The sequence below is a fragment of the Eubalaena glacialis genome, chromosome 6 (genome assembly GCF_028564815.1).
Source record: "Eubalaena glacialis isolate mEubGla1 chromosome 6, mEubGla1.1.hap2.+ XY, whole genome shotgun sequence".
Classification (NCBI taxonomy): domain Eukaryota; kingdom Metazoa; phylum Chordata; class Mammalia; order Artiodactyla; family Balaenidae; genus Eubalaena; species Eubalaena glacialis.
In genome coordinates, this window is record NC_083721.1 from 68,617,496 (window position 1) to 68,636,255 (window position 18,760).

An 18,760-nucleotide genomic window follows, 5' to 3' on the forward strand; every position below is an offset into this window, starting at 1 on the left:
CATGTAATGTCCCTTAAGGCTTTCTGGTTAATGTTCAGCTCTCTTCAATACAGATCTTCAATTTAATGCTTTCTAAAATCTTTCCTGTATGCCTATCTTTTAGAATTAAACTAAATCAGAGGCATGTATTACTTTAATAATAACATATTTAAAAAAAAATAAGTTTTCTTTAAACCTTCTTAAAGGATAAAAGTTTTTTAAAAAAAATTTTCACCTATAAGAAAAGCATTCAGATCCATCTTTAGAAGTAAAGATGACTCCACGCAATTCAGTCTCCCTACCTTTGCAACTAGATCTGGCCTGAGTTTTCCACAAATTAATTCAAATCCTACTCATTTCAGTCAGTGAACCCTTCAGACCACAGTCGTGTTTCACATAGGGTTCTTTTTAATGTCTGACACATTACTATCAATAGTTTTTAGTACTATAATAATAATTTTATTAAGCCAGATTATAACTTCAGTCAGAGATGGGAGAAATGCAACAAAGAGTTCAGAAGAGACACCTTTCTTAATCATTCTATTCATTCAATTGGTTTAAGCAAATGATGTCACTAAGAGATCCCTGAAATTTTAAAGGGATGATAGACAAATGGGCTAGACAAATGGGCTTCAAACGCAATCAAATACTGACCTTCCAGCTGCTGAATGACCTGAGCTGAATGAGCTGCCTGTTCACTCTTATCTTGGAGAAGCTTTGAATTTTGATCCTTTAGGGCATCACAGGCAGAGTGCAGCTCTTGTTCAGTCTTTCGAAGACTCAAAATGTGAGAGGTCTTCTCTGCCATTTCTGTTTTGTGCTTCTGCTCCAAAGCACTGTACCGGGACTGCAGTTCAGCCTGGGCTTGACCTGCCTGTTCAAGCTGTTCTAGAAGATGATGCATTTCTTCCTGCAGGTTATGGAAAGATAGCTTTCTCTCTGCCACTTCAAGTTCCATCTTTTCCATCAGAATCTTGGACTCCTGTCTTTCTGTTTCTATAGTGTTCCTTAAAGTACTCTGCTCAGCTTCTATCTGCTGTAACTGCTGGGAGAAAATCTAAGAAGAAAAGACAAAGCCTCATGAACCATAAATTCATTCTTTCATTTCAATAAGCAGAGTGAAGAGCCTCTTCTAGGTGAAGCCCAGGCCTAGACACTCAGGACCAAACCTACAATTGCATAAGACCCTCTGGTTTTGCTTCTTGATACTTTTGACAGTTTCTATTCATATATATATTTATTTGTGTCATTAGCTTTTCACTTATGTGTCTCCCAATACAAAATTAGTTCAATAAGGAAAGGGACTGTGCCTGTTTTATCATCACTGTTCTCCAGCATCTAGCATAATATATGGCATACTGAGTACGTGGTACTCAATAAATACTGAATAAATGGATCCAGTCCCTGCCCTCAAGGAACTCAGAGTTTAGTGGGAGAGTCACACTTAAACAGATCATTATAATACAAAATATTAGAGGCCATGAGAGAGATACTTACAAGGTACTAAAAGGAGCAGAGAAGGGAAACTTACCATAACGTCACACATATGTAACTATCTCCATAGTACCTATCTAGTAAGTAGCACAACTGGGATTTGAACCTGACTATCCAATGACAGCCAGAAAGGGGACTCAGGGTCAGGGTATGGGTTCTGTTAGAACTGGAGATATGGGAACATGTTTCTATGCAAGAAAGACAGTCCTTCTCAAGGAGAGTTGAAAATTAAGAAGAAAGGATATGACTTTCTCCAGCAGCATGCAGGACCCAGATGAACAAGCAGAGAATGTGGACCATAGCACCGATTCCACATTAGGATTTGGCTCCCTGGATGTGAAGGGGCAGGGACACAGGGAATCCAAGGGCTGGTGAAGCAGTAGTCCAAATGGTCAGTCGCAGATCTATACCAGATAAGGAAAGGAGCGAGGCCAAGAAAGAACCAACACACCAGAGCAACACATGAAAGGATCAAGGAATCTTCATGAGAATGAAAGTCAGGACAGCCTAAGAAAGGGAATGACAGGATGAGCTACAGTCAGGGAATAGGATACCTGAGTTTAAGATTTTAGAACATCAGCATCCTTAATCACCTTTAAATTTAAGGGAACATTGCATGGTGGGATTGTTTCAAACCAACATAAAGTTAAACAACAAAACAAACAAAGAAGGGACAGTACATAAAGCACAAGAACCATTGAAGACAGAGAAGGGGTAAACTGACAGAAAAGAAACTCCTTAGAGGAAAATATGACATTCTAAAGAAACTAGGACCCTAGACCTAAAATCACAAAGGAAAAGAACAACAATAAAAGATGTGAAATGTAAGCCTCATGAGGGAAGGAACTGTATATATTTTGCTCATCATAGTATTACCACCACTTAAGCACAGGGAATTTGTTGAAAGAATGAATAAATGGCATCAATTCTCTGAAGGCTTCTAACAGGATTTTATATCTGCTGCCTGGCAAACTAAAGTGGAAATGAATACTCCCAAGGCAGGTAGCAGAGATCACAAGGCAGTACCTGGTTTCTCTGTTCGGCAGCAGTCAGCTCCTGTTGCAGCAGGTCCACAACCTGAGCACGGCCCAACAAGGCTTCTTCATGCTCCTCAAGCTTCCTCTGCAGCACCCTCAGTTTCTGAGAAGAAAACGTTTAGACATAATGTGCTAACACATGAGCGTCATTATCTGCTTACCTTTCAAAATGTCAGGTAGACTTGTGTACTTAAGATTTTTAGATGTTGAGGATGACAGATTAAAGGGTCGGACACCAGCATGCCATGCTTCCCATCCAGCAGCAACAAAGAATCTCCAAAAATGTCTTCTTCAGAGCACCAACGGCAACCAAACTGACACAAGGAAGTCCCTGAATTAGGGAGCCTTTCTAATAATTAGATATTAATTACACATATCCACTTTTAAAATTATATAGTCATGTCCTGTACCTAAATAACATAGGTACACGTATATCCCACTCACCAAAGAGAATATTCTCTATAGGCAAGAACCATTTCTCTTCTAGTTTCATGCATGGGACAGGCACTTGATAAACATTTGTTGAATGAATAAGTCAATGATACATGTATATATTAATATTCTACATTAAAAAGTGCTATATTCTGAAACTTTATTTAGTGGTATATTCTGAAGGATTACCTAGAACTTGGAAGAAGTTTTCACTCAAAAACAATTAAATGAATCAGCCATGAAATACCACTGGAGTGCCTTTGGGTACCACACTGCACTACATACTAAACAGAAACAGATACTTTTGAGTTAGTAGATGATAAACTTAAAAACAATGAAGCCAATTTTCAAAAATTACTCAATGAATTAAAAAAAATGAATGAGTTAATGAAAGACCTTATGGCTTCAAAATCACTGCTTTTTATCTTTAAATTTTCTAAAGTTTAAAACTGACTTCATTGTTTTTGAAGCTTTGGATCAGGTTTTCAATGCACAAAGGTAGCTACAATCAGCAAACTGAAGAGAAACCAATTTCTGACTACCACATACATTTGCCAATTAAACTCAGCTTTTGAGTAGTGACAACCTGATTAGAGGGGTAAGAGGCAAGGTAAGGGAAAATAAATAAGCAATATGCAACAGAAGAGAACACCAAAAAGAAGGCAATTAATGAGCAAACCCAGACCAAGTGAAGAGCAGTGGGTAAGGGTGGAAAAGTGGCTGTGATAACTTAATTAAATGTTAACCAAAACTACAATCATTCTACTAGGTTTTAGCAACACACCTGTTGCATCTCTGTTTCCACATCTGCCTGGGTTACTAACTGAAGAAGCTCATCTTCATGAAGACGAACTTGTGTCTCAAAGCGGGCATCTTTCTCTCGGACCACCTGCTGCATGGAACTCAACTGAAGACACACACCAGAGAAACTATACAAGTTACACTCCCAGAATATCGCACAAACAAAACTCACAGACTATTCTCCAAACACAGACACTGAGAATTGATAGACAATAGGTTTTTCAGATTAAATTTTGAATGCCAAGGATGAGAATTTTGGAAGAGAGATAGGCTTTGATGCTAACTTCGGAATGAGAGAGAAAGCCTATCATCAAATTCAGAAGTCAGCCTAAACATAAATTTTGAATAAAAACTGTATTTGCATGGTTAATAGAAGTGTTTAAATATACAAGAGATATATTTTTAAAAGATCTAAGGAGATTAGAATATTAAACATACAAAGTTAGATTCCTGTTAAGCCCTAGACAATTCTTTGAATATCACACTCACGCTCAAAAACTTTCAGTGAAATTCTCATGCCCTATAAATATAAACTTCAAACTAATGTATGTTTTACTCAAGATTCTCTACAACTGGAAATACAAATCTTTCTTTCAGATCTCATTTTCAAAGAATTGCTTCTACCAAAGAACTTGGTATATTTCCATCCAAATCCACACCACCTCCCCAGACAGCTATTTTCAACTGTCATTACTTTCAGGCTTCTAGATCACCCTCATTTGTAACTGGCTCTTAACAAAATGAAATGGAAATAAATTGGTTGTGAGTTGCTCGGTAGCAGTGTTTTTGTTTTGTTCATAGGTTTTGTGTGTGTGTGTATGTGCGCGCGCACACCTGCTTATTCATTTCCTTAAGATCTGTGGTTAAGCATGCCAAACAGCTCTTCGCGTGTCCATTTTGCACAGGTCCTTCAACTATTGTTGATTTTTCAATTTGTGACACCTTGAACCAACCTTGGCTCTCCTTCTAGGTCGGAGAAAAAAAATCTTCATAATATTTTTGATTATCTGAATTCTGAAATCACTATGAATTTGAAATCCTGTGTTTCAAATGTATAGGCATTGGAGTCCTTCATGAGCCAAACACATCTACACATCCTTTCCCATAAATGTACCATATTCTCTTTCCAGAGACTTTGCTCACACCACTCCCCACAATTAGAATACCTTTCCCCACCTTGTTGAAACTATATTATCTATCCATCATAGTTTTACCTAAATCCTGAGTTTTCCATGTAACCTTCCTTGGTTGTCACATGCAAGTAACCCCTTTCACCTCTCAAAATACTTTCAGTTTGTATTGTTGCTTGTGATGCACATTCTGAATGGCTTGTATTACGATGGATCTGTTAATACACATAAATGTATTAACGGATCCATCATAGTGTGTGTGTGTGTGTGTGTGTGTGTGTGTGTGTGTGTGTGTGTCTTGGCTTGCCATGTTTTAAGCCACTCAGTAAAAATATTTTGTATTTCTCCATCCTACATTGTATAAAGTGTACAAAAAAGGACACAATAAAAGCTAATACGTAAAACTAAGGATTTTAGGATATCCAGTTTTAAATGTATACACAGCAGTAGGTCATCCATAGACAGATAGCACCACTAATACTACAATTTATCAATAAAGTAAACACCAAACACCCAATGGATAAGATTAGCTATTATACAAAGGCACTTGAGGGAAAAAAGAAAAAAAAAAAATGTTTCTTGAGTCAAAAGCATTCTCAAAGGTAAAATACGAGTGGGTGGTCAAACTGGAAATTTAGAAAAATAGAGAGAAAGAGTTGAGGATGCCAGTCCAAACAGTCTGGTCCTGGTAGCAGAAATAACTATGAAGAAGAAAGTCACATACTGGTGCCTTTTAACATTGAATCACATAACCGATGCCACTTTCTCATTGCATAATCACTAAGTAATCTTCTGACTATAATTTAACTTATCATTAAGATTTTACTATAAAGAAATAATGGACCTAATCACTTGTATTTCTTTTGGTTTATCTAACAGTCTCTTTTGAACTTAGAATAAGCTCATTCTTTCCTCAAAGACCGAATCTCTGTGTGCTATTAAAACCAAGTTTCTGGGCCTGTGGAACTAAGAAACAGTCATAAATTAAACTATGGTGTATTCATCAAGGTAAATAACACTTCTAATTTTTCTACTACCACACCCTTCTAATTTCTACTGTAACATTCTAGCTACTACACTTTCATCTACTGAAGTTTTAAAAATAGACTGTCTGAATTGACTTGTCATGTAATAATCTTAAACTTTCATGATCTTTATTCAAATGATTCTGAGGTACCTTCCACCCTACCTGAGCAGCTTGCTCTGCCTGTGTCTGGCTGAGCTGGGTTTGCAAAGTGCTAATGAGTTCCTCCTTCTCTTGGAGCTGTTTCTTCATCATTAAAAATTCTTCCATCTCTGTTGAACTCTTAGCAAACTGAAGACATAGAAGAAAAAAATATTTAAGCAAAAGAATTGGCACTCTTAATTCTTGGACCTCCCTTTCTCATTTGCCCTAAATACCTACCAATATCCTTCTAATTTCTACTTAACACTGAAGGGAATTGCATGTACTGTGTTTGTTTGTTTTTTTTTTAATTATCAAAATTATTTGTCAGAGGAAAACAGAAACAACAGCAGCAGTTGTTCAATTTCTCTGAATCCTCACATAGAACCAGACAGTACAACTAGATAATAAAATCAAAAACCCATGGACAATATTTACAATAAATTAGGAAGGTAGTACTACAAACCCCAAAATACAAGTAGGTAGAGACAAGCCACCAAAAGACTCTGGTATTAGAGTCTGTACAATAGGAAGAAGGCAGCGACAGAGCAACATCTGATGGCCTTGAGAACAGGAAAACCTCCAAATAGCCAGTAAATTCTTATTGGAAAGCACAGTTGGCCAATCTTAGAACAATAGCTTAAATTGGCAGGGCTTTCCCATTCTCCAATACTGGCTGAATGCAAGGGGTCCACAGTAAAAAGGACAAAAGTGCTAGAACAATCTGGCCCAGCTGAAGTCTCAAAACTAACTCATCAGGGCTGCCTTCCAAGACACCGACTGCACCAAGAAAAGACTTCTAGGTGTGAAATAGAAATTAAACAGAATAGGGATAACAGAAATAGAAGACAAAGGGCTATACACGTGCTATAATATTCATTGTCAACTATGATATTTTCATATATCAATTCATGTGGCTATCAAGGGCTTGAAATATGCTTAATGTAAATGAGAAATTTAATTATTAATATTATTTAATTTTAATTAACTTAAGTATAAATTATTTTTCCATTAAATACAATTGTGCTTTGGTATGATTATATTTTACTTTACTTGTTGCATCACATAATATACTGCTGAATTGTTGTGCAAGTAATAAGTATCCATGTTGCTCCTAGTGTTATAATAAACATACCAGCTATCTAGCCAGTGGCAATGGATTGATTCCATTTAAATAATTTTTTTCCTACACACCTATGTGATGTGTTTATTAGAATACTTTATGCAGAGAACATGAATAACAGTTAATACCTATGTAAATCATAATTGGTAATTAAAATATAAATACTTATTTTTATTGAATTATTTTTCTAGTTCAAAAATAAGTATAGACACACTTTTAAGTTTAAAATAAAGGTGTACTACCAATGCATAGTTTATTCCTTTTTATTTCTAAGTAGTATTCCATTGTGTGTTTAAATATTCTCCTGTTGATAGACATGTTGTTTCTAGTTTTTGGTTTCACAAGTAAAGCTGCTATGAACATGCATATACAAGTCTTTATGTGGACATGTGCTTTCATTTCTCACAGATGTAGCTTTAAAGCTGATATGTTTTTCAAAGTCAAATTAACGATTCTAAATAATTAACCAGTTTCTAGACGTGGATGCAAATATTAAAGGAAAATGATGTTTCAGCACTCAGTTCAGTTATTAGAAAGTTTCTATATATGTATGGAACAACTTGAGTATATGAATCTATTTTCTCAACTGAAAATTTTATGAAATCTAAACACAGATGAAGTATTTCCAATGAAAATTTAGCATCCAAATTGATATATAATATAAAATACACACCAAATTTCAGACTTAGTACAGAAAAAAGATTATAAATTTACACAAAAATAATTTTATATTAATCTTAAAAGTATATTTTTAATAAATTGAACTAAATTAAATATACTGTTAAAATTAAGTTTACCTGTTTCTTCTTTACCTTTTGTAATGTAGCTGCTAAAAAATTTAAAATTATACACATGACCCACATTATATTACTATTGAGCAAATTTGGTATAGACCAGAGTGAAGGGCAGGAAGAAGAAAGCCAGGAAGTCTCAGAAATCCACCTGCCTTATCTTTGAACACAACACAAAAACAACAAAAGAAAAAAGTCTGTTAAATAAAAAAAGTTTTCCTGAATCAAGCCTCCTTCTAAAAGTTTAGGAAAATTAATTTCACACAAAAATAAGAAACATAAGATGATCAAGGTCAAATCCCATCCAAAGTTATTATTAAAAAAAAAGAAAACTAAGGAGCAGGTGAGAAAAACATACCATAGGCATGCTCAAAAACCAAATCGAGTATGGATACCAAAGGGGGAAGTGGGGATGGGATGGATTGTGAGATTGGGACTGACATATATACACTACTATGTATAAAATAGATAACTAATGAGAACCGACTGTATAGCATAGGGAACTCTACTCAATGCTCTGTGGTGACCTAAATGGGAAGGAAATCCAAAAAAGAGGGGATATAAGTATACATATAGCTGATTCACTTTGCTGTAGAAACTAACACTACATTGTAAAGCAACTATACTCCAATAAAAGCAATTAATTAATTTTTAAAAAATCAAAATTGCAATTTATTTCAACAGGTGTTTAAAAAATTAAGAAAATTATACAAGACATGAAAGAACAAAATTAAAAAATGAGAATTAGAAAAACTCAGAAATGAGGTGACAGAATTCAGGAAAAATTTGATTCTTCTGAATCAAAATGAATTCTGAAAATTCATTTCAGAAAAGAACACAAAACAAGAAGGAACACAAAAGTAAATAACCATAAAATAGAATGCCTTAAATAAAATAAGAAAAAGAAAGAAGAAACTTTTGAAAATGAAGAGGTAAAAAGGAACCAAAAGTGACAAAATGGAAGATAATCAAAGATGGAACATATGGATAACAGAAGTCCCCAAAGAAGAAAACAGACTAAATACTACAGCTATATAATTCAAGAAAACTCTTCTGAAATAAAAATGTACAAAACCAAATATTGAAAAAGCATACTGGGTATCTACAAATATCAACCATGGATGACAAACACCAATGCACAGTCTAGTAAAATTACTAGACTTAGTGGGGAAGGAAGGAAGGGAGGAAAGAGAAGGAAAAGGAAGAAGGAAGGAAGGAAATTGATAGATTCATAGACAAATATTATAGAACTAATGTTATTAGTCATATAATAATCCATTGGGCTTTAGTGATTTGTTAACTTAATGATTATGAGGTGACTTACACCCCTACCTGTGTAGCTTGCTCTGCCTGTGCCTGGCTAAGCTGGGCTTGCAAACTGCTAATTAGTTCCTCCTTCTCCTGGAGTTTATGTTTTATCTTTTCTACTTCCATCTCTTCTTCTGTAGAACTCTTGTCATGCTGAAAATGCAGGAGATAAAGTCATTTAAATAAAAGAATCTAATTTGCCCTATATAGCCATTTGATTATAGTGTTATCCAACTGATGGGAGCAAAAAATAACACCTGACGTAACAACAAGGAAGGAATCTTAAGAGTTTTCCAGTTTCAGTATGGCCAAGTAGTTCCTATTAGAACCATCCTCCCTCAGATAACCACTATAAACTGGACAATACAGAAAAACAGCTATCTGAAAATGCTGGAGAGCAACCAAAAGCAGGAAGATACCAGAGGGGAGTCAATACTTGGAAGTAATGGCACCATGTTTCCCATTTTTATAGTTTTTAGTCTGAGGGCAAAACCAGTCAGTGACATACAGGAGTAAAACATAACAGAAAACTCATAGTCTCACTGCCTTGAAGAACTAGAGGACAGAATTCAGGAAAACACAGCTGCTAAGTGAGGGGCAAAGCATCATAAAAGAGACAGTGGCGGGGAGGGGGGAGGAATTCAAATATTTCAATAATCTATTTTTTTCCAAAATCTCTTCCTTCGACTGAACCAGATTCTACCTCCCATCTGAAGTCACCACCAGCCCCTACCCCCCAAAATGAACCTAGTCTCCTTATTGGAACCACACAGAATAATTTTACACTTTCTTCCACATAATAGTCAAGTATCTGAGGATTGCCATCATTTCTTCAACTACGCTTTCCAGAGACTATCAAGCTCTGTCATGGGTATACAATAGTTAAAAAGCTGCTGTGACTGATTGCTGGAACTTAGAAATCATTTAATCCAACCCTTTTATTTAACAGAGGAAGGAAATGAAGCTACAAGATGCTAATTTGTTTAAGGTCTCAGAGCTTTAAAAAAAAAAAGGCAGAGTATAAAATGGATGATTTAAAAATCTAACAACATAGCAGAGGGAAAAGTTAAAAGAAACAAAGCCACATGGGGAAAGACAGGTTGGTGCTCCCACAGCCAGGGGGAAGAAAGAATAATGAGAGGAAAAAAACAAAAAGTAAGAAAAGAAGAATCAAAATGAATACATTAGTTGAGAAGAGTAAGAGAAGCTTCTAAAATAAGCTTTGAGAAGTTAAATAAGGCTATCAATTCAGGAAAAGTAATATCTTCCGAGCATTACACCCAGGAAGGAAAGACTAACCACAGTACTAGTGAGCTAACTAGTGACCCCAAAGGTTGTGCCTAGAGAATTGATTAAAATCTCATTTCCCAAAAACTAAAATCATTGTGAATAAGAATACTAGTGGGTCAAAAAACAAAACAGGGTGAAATCTAAGAAAAAATTAAAAGGTTTCTTACGTAGAGTTACATCTAAGCCAACTGGTAACGTGTACTGTGATGTGCTGGCCTCTCTGTATTCTATACCAAACTCTCCAAACAACTGAAGTTTCTTGTTCTCTAACTAGCTGGCTGAATGTGAATATTTGGGGTTTAACCATAGAGGAAAGGTAATAAGAACAAGTATTAGGACAATGCTCTATTCCTCAAAAGGCATAGGCACTTTCCTCACTCCTCTCTCCATCCCCAACCTTGAACGTTTTTGTTGGTGGCAGTCATAAACCTACAGAGCATCACTTAGAGGAGCCCAAAGTAATCTAGCTGATTAAGCCCACAATGCATGAAACTTTAATATACTATTATGTGGCCATATAAAGACAAAGAATATTCTGTATCAAGTCACTGAACTAAAGAATTTCAGAGGTGGGAGAAACCTTAGAGTTCACCTAGTTTAATCTTCTAACTAAAGATAAAACTCCTCCAAAAGCTACGTGTCTCTCCTACTTAAATGCCTCAATTTAATTTTTTTTTTCTTCCTGTTAGCCTTTTTAACTCCCTGAAAGTCTAGGTCACAACTAATATTTAATTTCCATATTTTCTGTTGGCCTTTTATTCTGTGTTTGGCCCATAGCCCAGCTAGACTGCAAGCTCAAAAAGAAAGGACGGTATTGGGGACTTCCCTGGTGGTCCAGTGGCTAAGACACTGAGCTCGCAGTGCAGGGGGCCTGGGTTCAATCCCTGGTCAGGGAACTAGATCCCACATGTCACAACTAAGAGTTTGCATGCCGCAACTAAAGATCCTGCATGCCGCAAATAAAAGATCTTGCATGCCACAACGAAGATCCCATGTGCTGCAACTAATACCCAGCACAGCCAAATAAATAAATAAATATTTTTTTAAAAAAAGGACTGCATTTAGTGTGCTGTATTACTTTAGCTTCATAAATTTTTGTGATTAGTGAAGATCTGCTATAATGAGAGCCTTTTTCTACTCAGAAAATGTATATTATACCCAGTCACCATACCTTGGAGAGTTGCTCCTCTGACTGAGGTTCTGTGGACAGAACAGTCCCTCCTTGTGCCTTCATCTCTTCTATGTGTTTATTCAAAGAAGTTAATTTGGCCTTAGCATGAAGTTTTAGTTTTTTAATTTTGTTATCAGCAGCTTTTCTTTCTTCCTGTCAGAGAACAATGATGGTAAATACACAAATGCTTATTCATCACTTATCCAGCATATAACAAGTTATTCTCAGTAGGCATCATCTTAGACTAGTAGGGAAATCAGATTCTCTAATAACCTAAGTGAAGAAAAAAATCAAAGTGACTGTTATGTCTTTTATCAAGTGCTTGGCAAGAAAGGACAATGGTACCTGTAGAATTTCATCCTTCTGCTGTAGTTGAGCATCCTTCTGTCCAATGATTTCTTTTAGTTCCTGCACCAACTGCTCTGCATAAGCCAGGCGTTCCAGAACATCCTCTTGTGTTCTATCATTAAACTCCATGTCAGATTCTTGGGGTAATTCCTGGTATTTAGACAAAAAGTTGCCAATTTACAAGGGAAAAGGTATCAGCTTCCAAACAGGAGTTCCTTCATTCCAACTTTATCTTATCTCTTGTCCAACTCATATCCTTACTTAAGAAATCTTTCCAAGGAGATGAGGACCCAGGGGCAGGGTATGGGTTGGAGGAAAGGAGGAGCCTTAGTTGTCAAGAATGGGGCTTGGCTTATGTAAATCTTGCAGCCTAGTGGTAAAATTCCCGGGGACTGAATGCCCTGGGCTGTGGAAGTCCTCCAGAGATGTTGCTTGGATATTATTAGAAGAGTTGTTTGGAGGGAGGGGCTGAGAGTTGCGGAAAAGGAGGGGGTGTGGAGGATGGTGGAGGGTGGACGAGGGGGAATGGGTAGGGAGGGGGAACAAAGTGAGCATGTGTGTACACTGTAAGGTGTCTAAGGCTATGCAGGGATGGACAGGGACACACTCATACTTACCTGGCAGAGGAAATAAAAATAAAAATTTTTTTAAATTTTAAAAAGAAATCTTTCCAATAATAACTACCCAATATTAGTTATTACCCAATATTATTATTAACCAATAATTTTTTTTTTTAATTTTATTTATTTATGGCTGTGTTGGGTCCTCGTTTCTGTGTGAGGGCTTTCTCTAGTTGTGGCAAGCGGGGGCCACTCTTCATCGCGGTGCACGGGCCTCTCACTATCATGGCCTCTCTTGTTGCAGAGCACAAGCTCCAGACGTGCAGGCTCAGTAATTGTGGCTCACGGGCCCGGTTGCTCCGCGGCATGTGGGATCTTCCCAGACCAGGGCTCGAACCCGTGTCCCCTGCATTGGCAGGCAGACTCTCAACCACTGCGCCACCAGGGAAGCCCAACCAATAATTATTATCATAGCCATTGCAATATATATTAAGTATTTTGTAAATGTTAACCATTTTACAAATATTATCTCATTTACAGTCTTATCATACTAATTTTACCAAAGAGAAAAATAAAGGGAAGCAAAGATCACAAAACATTTAGTGGAAGAGCTCAAAATTTAAAATTAAGAGAGTAGTTGAATAAAATTCTCTTAATCACCAGGGAATACTGCTTGTCTTTTAAGAAAGTGAAAGAACTTTTTTTGAGTCCTATGTGACCTTCAAAAAAATACAATACAAACTATAAGAGAAGTGATAGATGAATTTACAATAGCAAACAGATGGTCTGAAACCCAAAAGGTGCTCCAGTTCCACCATTTGTTGTTTCAAACCTTTCCTATGAAACAGGAATACATATCCGAGGAGTTAAAACAATCTAGCACTAAGTAAGCCCCAGGGGGACAAATGAGGACAATCTTTCTAATCTCATCCAGGACTTGATTCCCATCACTGTGTCTCATAGGCTACAAACTTACAGGAAAAGGATCATTTACAAAGTCTCAATATTTTTCTTAGTCTTCTCTTCCACCTAGCACAAGGAAGGCTGCTCACACCCTTCTATCTTAAATTCTTGTCTTCAGAAGAACACGGAACATATTTCTCATTAGTTCAGTTCAGAACAGAGCTACTCACAGGTTCTAAGGAAGCCCTCATATTCTCATCAGTTTCATCTCCTGATAATTCATGCAAAACAACATTTGCTAATCCTGACAATCGGCTCAGCATTTCTGCAAGAAAAGAAAACATAAGAATCAGTCAAGTAGATACATGCTTCTCCTATGATGGTAACTATCATCTATAAGTTAAATAAGAAAACTGTGCAGGTGATATATATTAGACACAGACTACATCACGATGATGTCTTTAAAAAGGCATTTCAGTATGTACACTGTAGTCAAACACTGTTCTTTTCAGTGACAACTACACAGAGATTTTAATCACCATCACTAATGTTTTAAAAATGAAATACAAATACATAATTGTTTAGTGGAAAATAATACACCTTACAGGTTATCTTTAATGCCTTTTCTTTCATCATAATTTCATTGGCAAACATGGAGTTCTAACTATTCCTTCCCCTGCCAGACTGTTATTCACTTCTAATCTGTCATATACACCCCATAATTCAACAAAATTTTTCTTTTTTATGTGCCTCATGAACCCTGTTCTTTCAGGAAGCTTTCTCAATAAACCATGTGGCTTCACTAAAATTTAAATGTAATCCTTGTTCAAAACATATAGCATTAAATGCATACATTAGAAAAAAAGGAAGAATGACTAAAATCAGTAACCTATGCTTCTTCTGTAGGAAATTTGAAAAAGAAGAGCAAATTAAAACAAATTTAAGCAGAAAAAAGAAAATTAATATTAGAGCAGAAATTAATAAAATTGAAAATAGAAAAATAGAGAAAATCAGTAAAACTAAAAGTTGATTCTTTGAAAACATGAATAAAATACATAAAGCTCAGTCAGGCTGACAAACAAAAAAAGAGAGAAGACACAAATTATCAACATCAGATATGAAAGAGGAGAGAGACATCACTACTGACCTACCATACATTAAAAGGTAATAAAGGAACACTACAAATAACTCTATACCCATAAATTCATCAACATAGATGAAATAGGCCAATTCCTTGAAAGATAACAAGCCACCAAAACTCACTCAAGAAGAAATAGACAACCTGAAGACACACACACACACACACACACACACACACGCAAGCACACATACCCTTTCTCTCTCTCTGTCTTCCTTTTTCCTTCATTATTTATTTAATCATTTATTCATTCATTCAGATCAGTGTCACTTGCCAGTCCATAAACTCATTAAAAGTGAGAATATTAATGTTTTGATAGGAAAAATCAAAATAAACTGGACTGTCATAGCATTATTATAAGCAATTATGCTAAATTTTATGCTGAGTGACAAAATATTGTTCGGCTTTTAAAATCCTCAGCAGGAAGAAATGTAAAAGCTATTGCACAAAATAAGCACTTGAATAAAACTAGTCTCTGCTATAGTTTTCTTCCACTCAGTAACAGTGTTTAGGGCAGCCATGGTCATTAATTAAGAAATGGCAAGACCTTTGTTTCTATAACAGGTTACTTAGATAAGCAGCATATAGCATTTGGAAAAGACGTGTGAAACAGGAAAGGAAGAGAGAACCACTAGGAGGGCAACACAGGACCATATATAACTACATATATAATTACTGAAAGGGCAACACAAAGTCATATATAAGTGCATAGGGACATAATAATCAGTCACTCATCAAGTTATGAGACTCACAACTACAGTCAGCTAAAAAACAAACAAAACTCACCAGGACACAGACTCTAAACTTTCTTTTTAGCTCTAGACATTCAATTTTCTATAGTAATCATTAATGAAGGAAATGAACACTATAACTAAAGAGTCTTTATTAGGCACAGAAATATGTACTAATCAAATAGTCATAATAGAACCTAACATATCAAGCAGAAGCACTTTATCTTCAGATTTTTCAGAGCCTGTTGGGAATAAGCAAAAGGAAAAACAAAACAAAAAAAACCAACCGATAGGACTCTGAGAAGATGGTAATAGCAGATAGCATAGCTTTTGGATCTTCCTAAATTCCCACATAAAATCAGACAAAGCAATTAGATAACAAAATAAAAAACCCATGGACAGCCTTTACGAAAACGAACAAGCAAACAAATAAAATGAGGCAAAGTTTCCCACAAACTCCAAAATAAACATGGATATAGAAAAAACACCAAAAGCCACAAGATCTGTGTATCACTGTTGTCCATGTAGGAGGAATAAAGGGAAGCAAAGGGTAGCAGAATGTGCCACTAACTCCAAAATATGTCACTTGGCAGAAGGATTATTTTGAGCTAAAGCACTTGAAAAACAGCAGGTACAAGTAGGGTGTGCTGACCTCCCCTTTTTCTCCCTGAAAGGAAGAGATAAAACACCCATATGGAAGATGTTCTCTCTATACCAGGAAGAAAGTAATATTGTTGTCTCCAGGGATGGGAGCTGAAGCCAAAAGAAATCTGTAAAAACATACCTTGTAAACTAACCCTTATCTCCCAAGTCACTGCTCTATGATTAATGACCTCCTTGTGTTGTCTCATTTTCACAATTTACTACTGTTTGACCAACTCAGTGTATAGATGTTAGATTCTAACTGCTTCTTTGGGTCTTCATTTCCTTATAAGGGCTCCCATGCCACATAAAACTGATATTAAATAAATTTGTATGCTTTTTGCCTGTTAATCTTTCCTACATCAATTTAATTCTCAGACCTAGCCAAAAACCCTTAGAGGACAGAGGCAAAATTTTATCTCCCCTATAGAAACTGTAAGAGCACAACAGACCTAATACCAAGAGAACCACAAAAAATCCAGAGGGTATTCACTGGAAAATGTGTCCAGCCAATTAAAGAACAGTAGCTGGAAAAGGGAAATGCATCCCCACTCCAACAACAGGTAAGTACAAGAAACCTGCAAGGTCTGAAGTGGCTAAGGCAGCGCAGGCCACATTAATTCTCCAACCGAAGAGCCAGGGCTCTTTTTCAGAATAGGGCCTCCACTGAGGAGAATTTTCTGAGAGTAGAATGAAAAATCATCAAGACAGAATTAACAGAGACCAAAGGAAGATCCATATAAAGATAAAATGGGATTGGTAGGAGAAGAGTCAGGAAATCTCAGAAATCCAGCTGCCATATATTTGAACAATAGTGGAAAACATAAGCAGAAGCTCTGTGAGGTTAGAAAAGCTATGCAAAATAAGTATTCTAGAAGTTCAGCAACAGTAAATAAACATAAAGATGCACAACTGAAAAGTAACACAATCTCCATACAAAGTTATTATAAGGAAAATGAGGAAAACAATATCCATAAAGGAAATAGAAGCATGTCAAAGAGCCATTCTCAAATACAATTCAGAACCATAACCTGCTAAAAAGAACTGAAAGGCACTGAAAATTATTAAGACATGAAAAAATATACATCAGAAGTTGAAAAACCCAGGAAGACAGCAAAAGAAGAGAAAGGAACAAAGGAACTATAAAATAGTGAGAAAACTATTAACCAAATGGCAATAGTAAGCCCATACCTTTTAATAATTACTTTAAAAGTAAATGGATTAAATTTTCCAATCAAAAGACATCGAGTGGCTGAATGGATTAAAAAAACAAGATCCAACTATATGTTGTCCACAAGAGACTCACTTGACCTCTAAGGATACACACAGGCTGAAAGTGAAGGGATGGAAAAAGATATTCCAAGCAAATAGTAACCAAAAGAAAGCAGGGGTAGCTGTACTTATAACAGACAAAACAGACTTAAGTAAAAAACTGACAAAGAGACAGAGAAGGTTTTTATATAATGACAGGGGAGATCAATTCATACATAACAGGATATGAACTTGTAAGTCTATAACAGGATATAACACTTGTGAATATATATGCACCCAAAATTAAAGCACCTAATTATATTTAGCAAATTTTAACAGAATTGAAGGGAGAAACAGGTAGCAATACAATAACAGTAGGAGACTTCAATATCCCACTTTCAACAATGGATAGATCATCCAGACACAAAAGCAATAAGGAAACACTGGACTTGAACAACACATTATACAGAAAAGACCTAACAAACATATATAGAACATTCCATCCAACAGCAGTAGAACATGCACTTTTTTCAAGTGCATATGTAACATTCTTTAGGATAGATCATATGTTGGACCACAAAACAAGTCTTAACAAATTTAAGAAGACTGAAATCACATTGAGTATCATTTCTTAACACAATGGCATGAAACTAGAAATCAATAACAAGAGGAAAAATGGAAAATTCACAAACATGTGAAAATTAACACACTCTGAAAAACCAACGGGTCAAAGAAGAAATCAAAAGGGAAATCAAAAACTATCCTGAGAGAGATGAAAATGAAAACATGACATATCAAAACTTATGGGATGTAGGTCTAAGGGGGAAGTTTTTTTGTTTTTTTATTATTATTATTTTAACATCTTTATTGGAGTATAATTGCTTTACAATGGTGTGATAGTTTCTGCTTTATAAAAAAGTGAATCAGCTATACATATACATATAACACCATATCTCCTCCCTCTTGTGTCTCCCTCCCATCCTCCCCATCCCACCGCTCTAGGTGGTCACAAAGCACCGAGCTGATCACCCTGTGCTATGTGGCTGCTTTCCACTAGCTAGCTATTTTACGTTTGGTAGTGTATGTATGTCCATGCCACTCTCTCACTTCATCCCAGCTTACCCTTCCCCCTCCCCGTGTCCTCAAGTCCATTCTCTATGTCTGCGTCTTTATTCCTGTACTGCTCCTAGGTTCTTCAGAACCTTTTTTTTTTTTTTTAGATTCCATATATATGTGTTAGCATATTATATTTGTTTTTCTTTTTCTGACTTACTTCACCCTGTATGACAGACTCTAGGTCCATCCACCTCACTACAAGTAACTCAATTTCATTTCTTTTTATGGCTGAGTATTATCCCATTGTATATATGTGCCACATCTTCTTCATCCATTCAGCTGTTGATGGACACTTAGGTTGCTTCCATGTCCTGGCTATTGTAAACAGAGCTGCAATGAACATTGTGGTA

The 18,760-nt window shown here is 36.0% G+C and overlaps 1 protein-coding gene across 11 annotated transcripts in view; it reads right to left on the reverse strand.

Moving 5' to 3' along the window:
- The window catches only part of GOLGB1 (golgin B1), an 86,669-nt gene that overhangs the window by 52,557 nt on the left and 15,352 nt on the right, over nucleotides 1-18,760 (reverse strand). For 6 of the 11 annotated variants that reach the window (XM_061194219.1, XM_061194213.1, XM_061194212.1 and 3 more), the window contains exons 2-9: nucleotides 13,763-13,857; nucleotides 12,067-12,219; nucleotides 11,722-11,874; nucleotides 9,285-9,413; nucleotides 6,063-6,188; nucleotides 3,727-3,849; nucleotides 2,500-2,613; nucleotides 634-1,036 (exon numbers count right to left, since the gene is read on the reverse strand). In XM_061194219.1, coding sequence (XP_061050202.1) covers nucleotides 634-1,036; nucleotides 2,500-2,613; nucleotides 3,727-3,849; nucleotides 6,063-6,188; nucleotides 9,285-9,413; nucleotides 11,722-11,874; nucleotides 12,067-12,219; nucleotides 13,763-13,855 — 1,294 coding nt within the window. In that variant the 5' untranslated portion in view covers nucleotides 13,856-13,857. The remainder of the gene's footprint in view (nucleotides 1-633; nucleotides 1,037-2,499; nucleotides 2,614-3,726; nucleotides 3,850-6,062; nucleotides 6,189-9,284; nucleotides 9,414-11,721; nucleotides 11,875-12,066; nucleotides 12,220-13,762; nucleotides 13,858-18,760) is intronic. The other 5 variants (XM_061194216.1, XM_061194214.1, XM_061194218.1 and 2 more) reach the window with 3 other exon arrangements.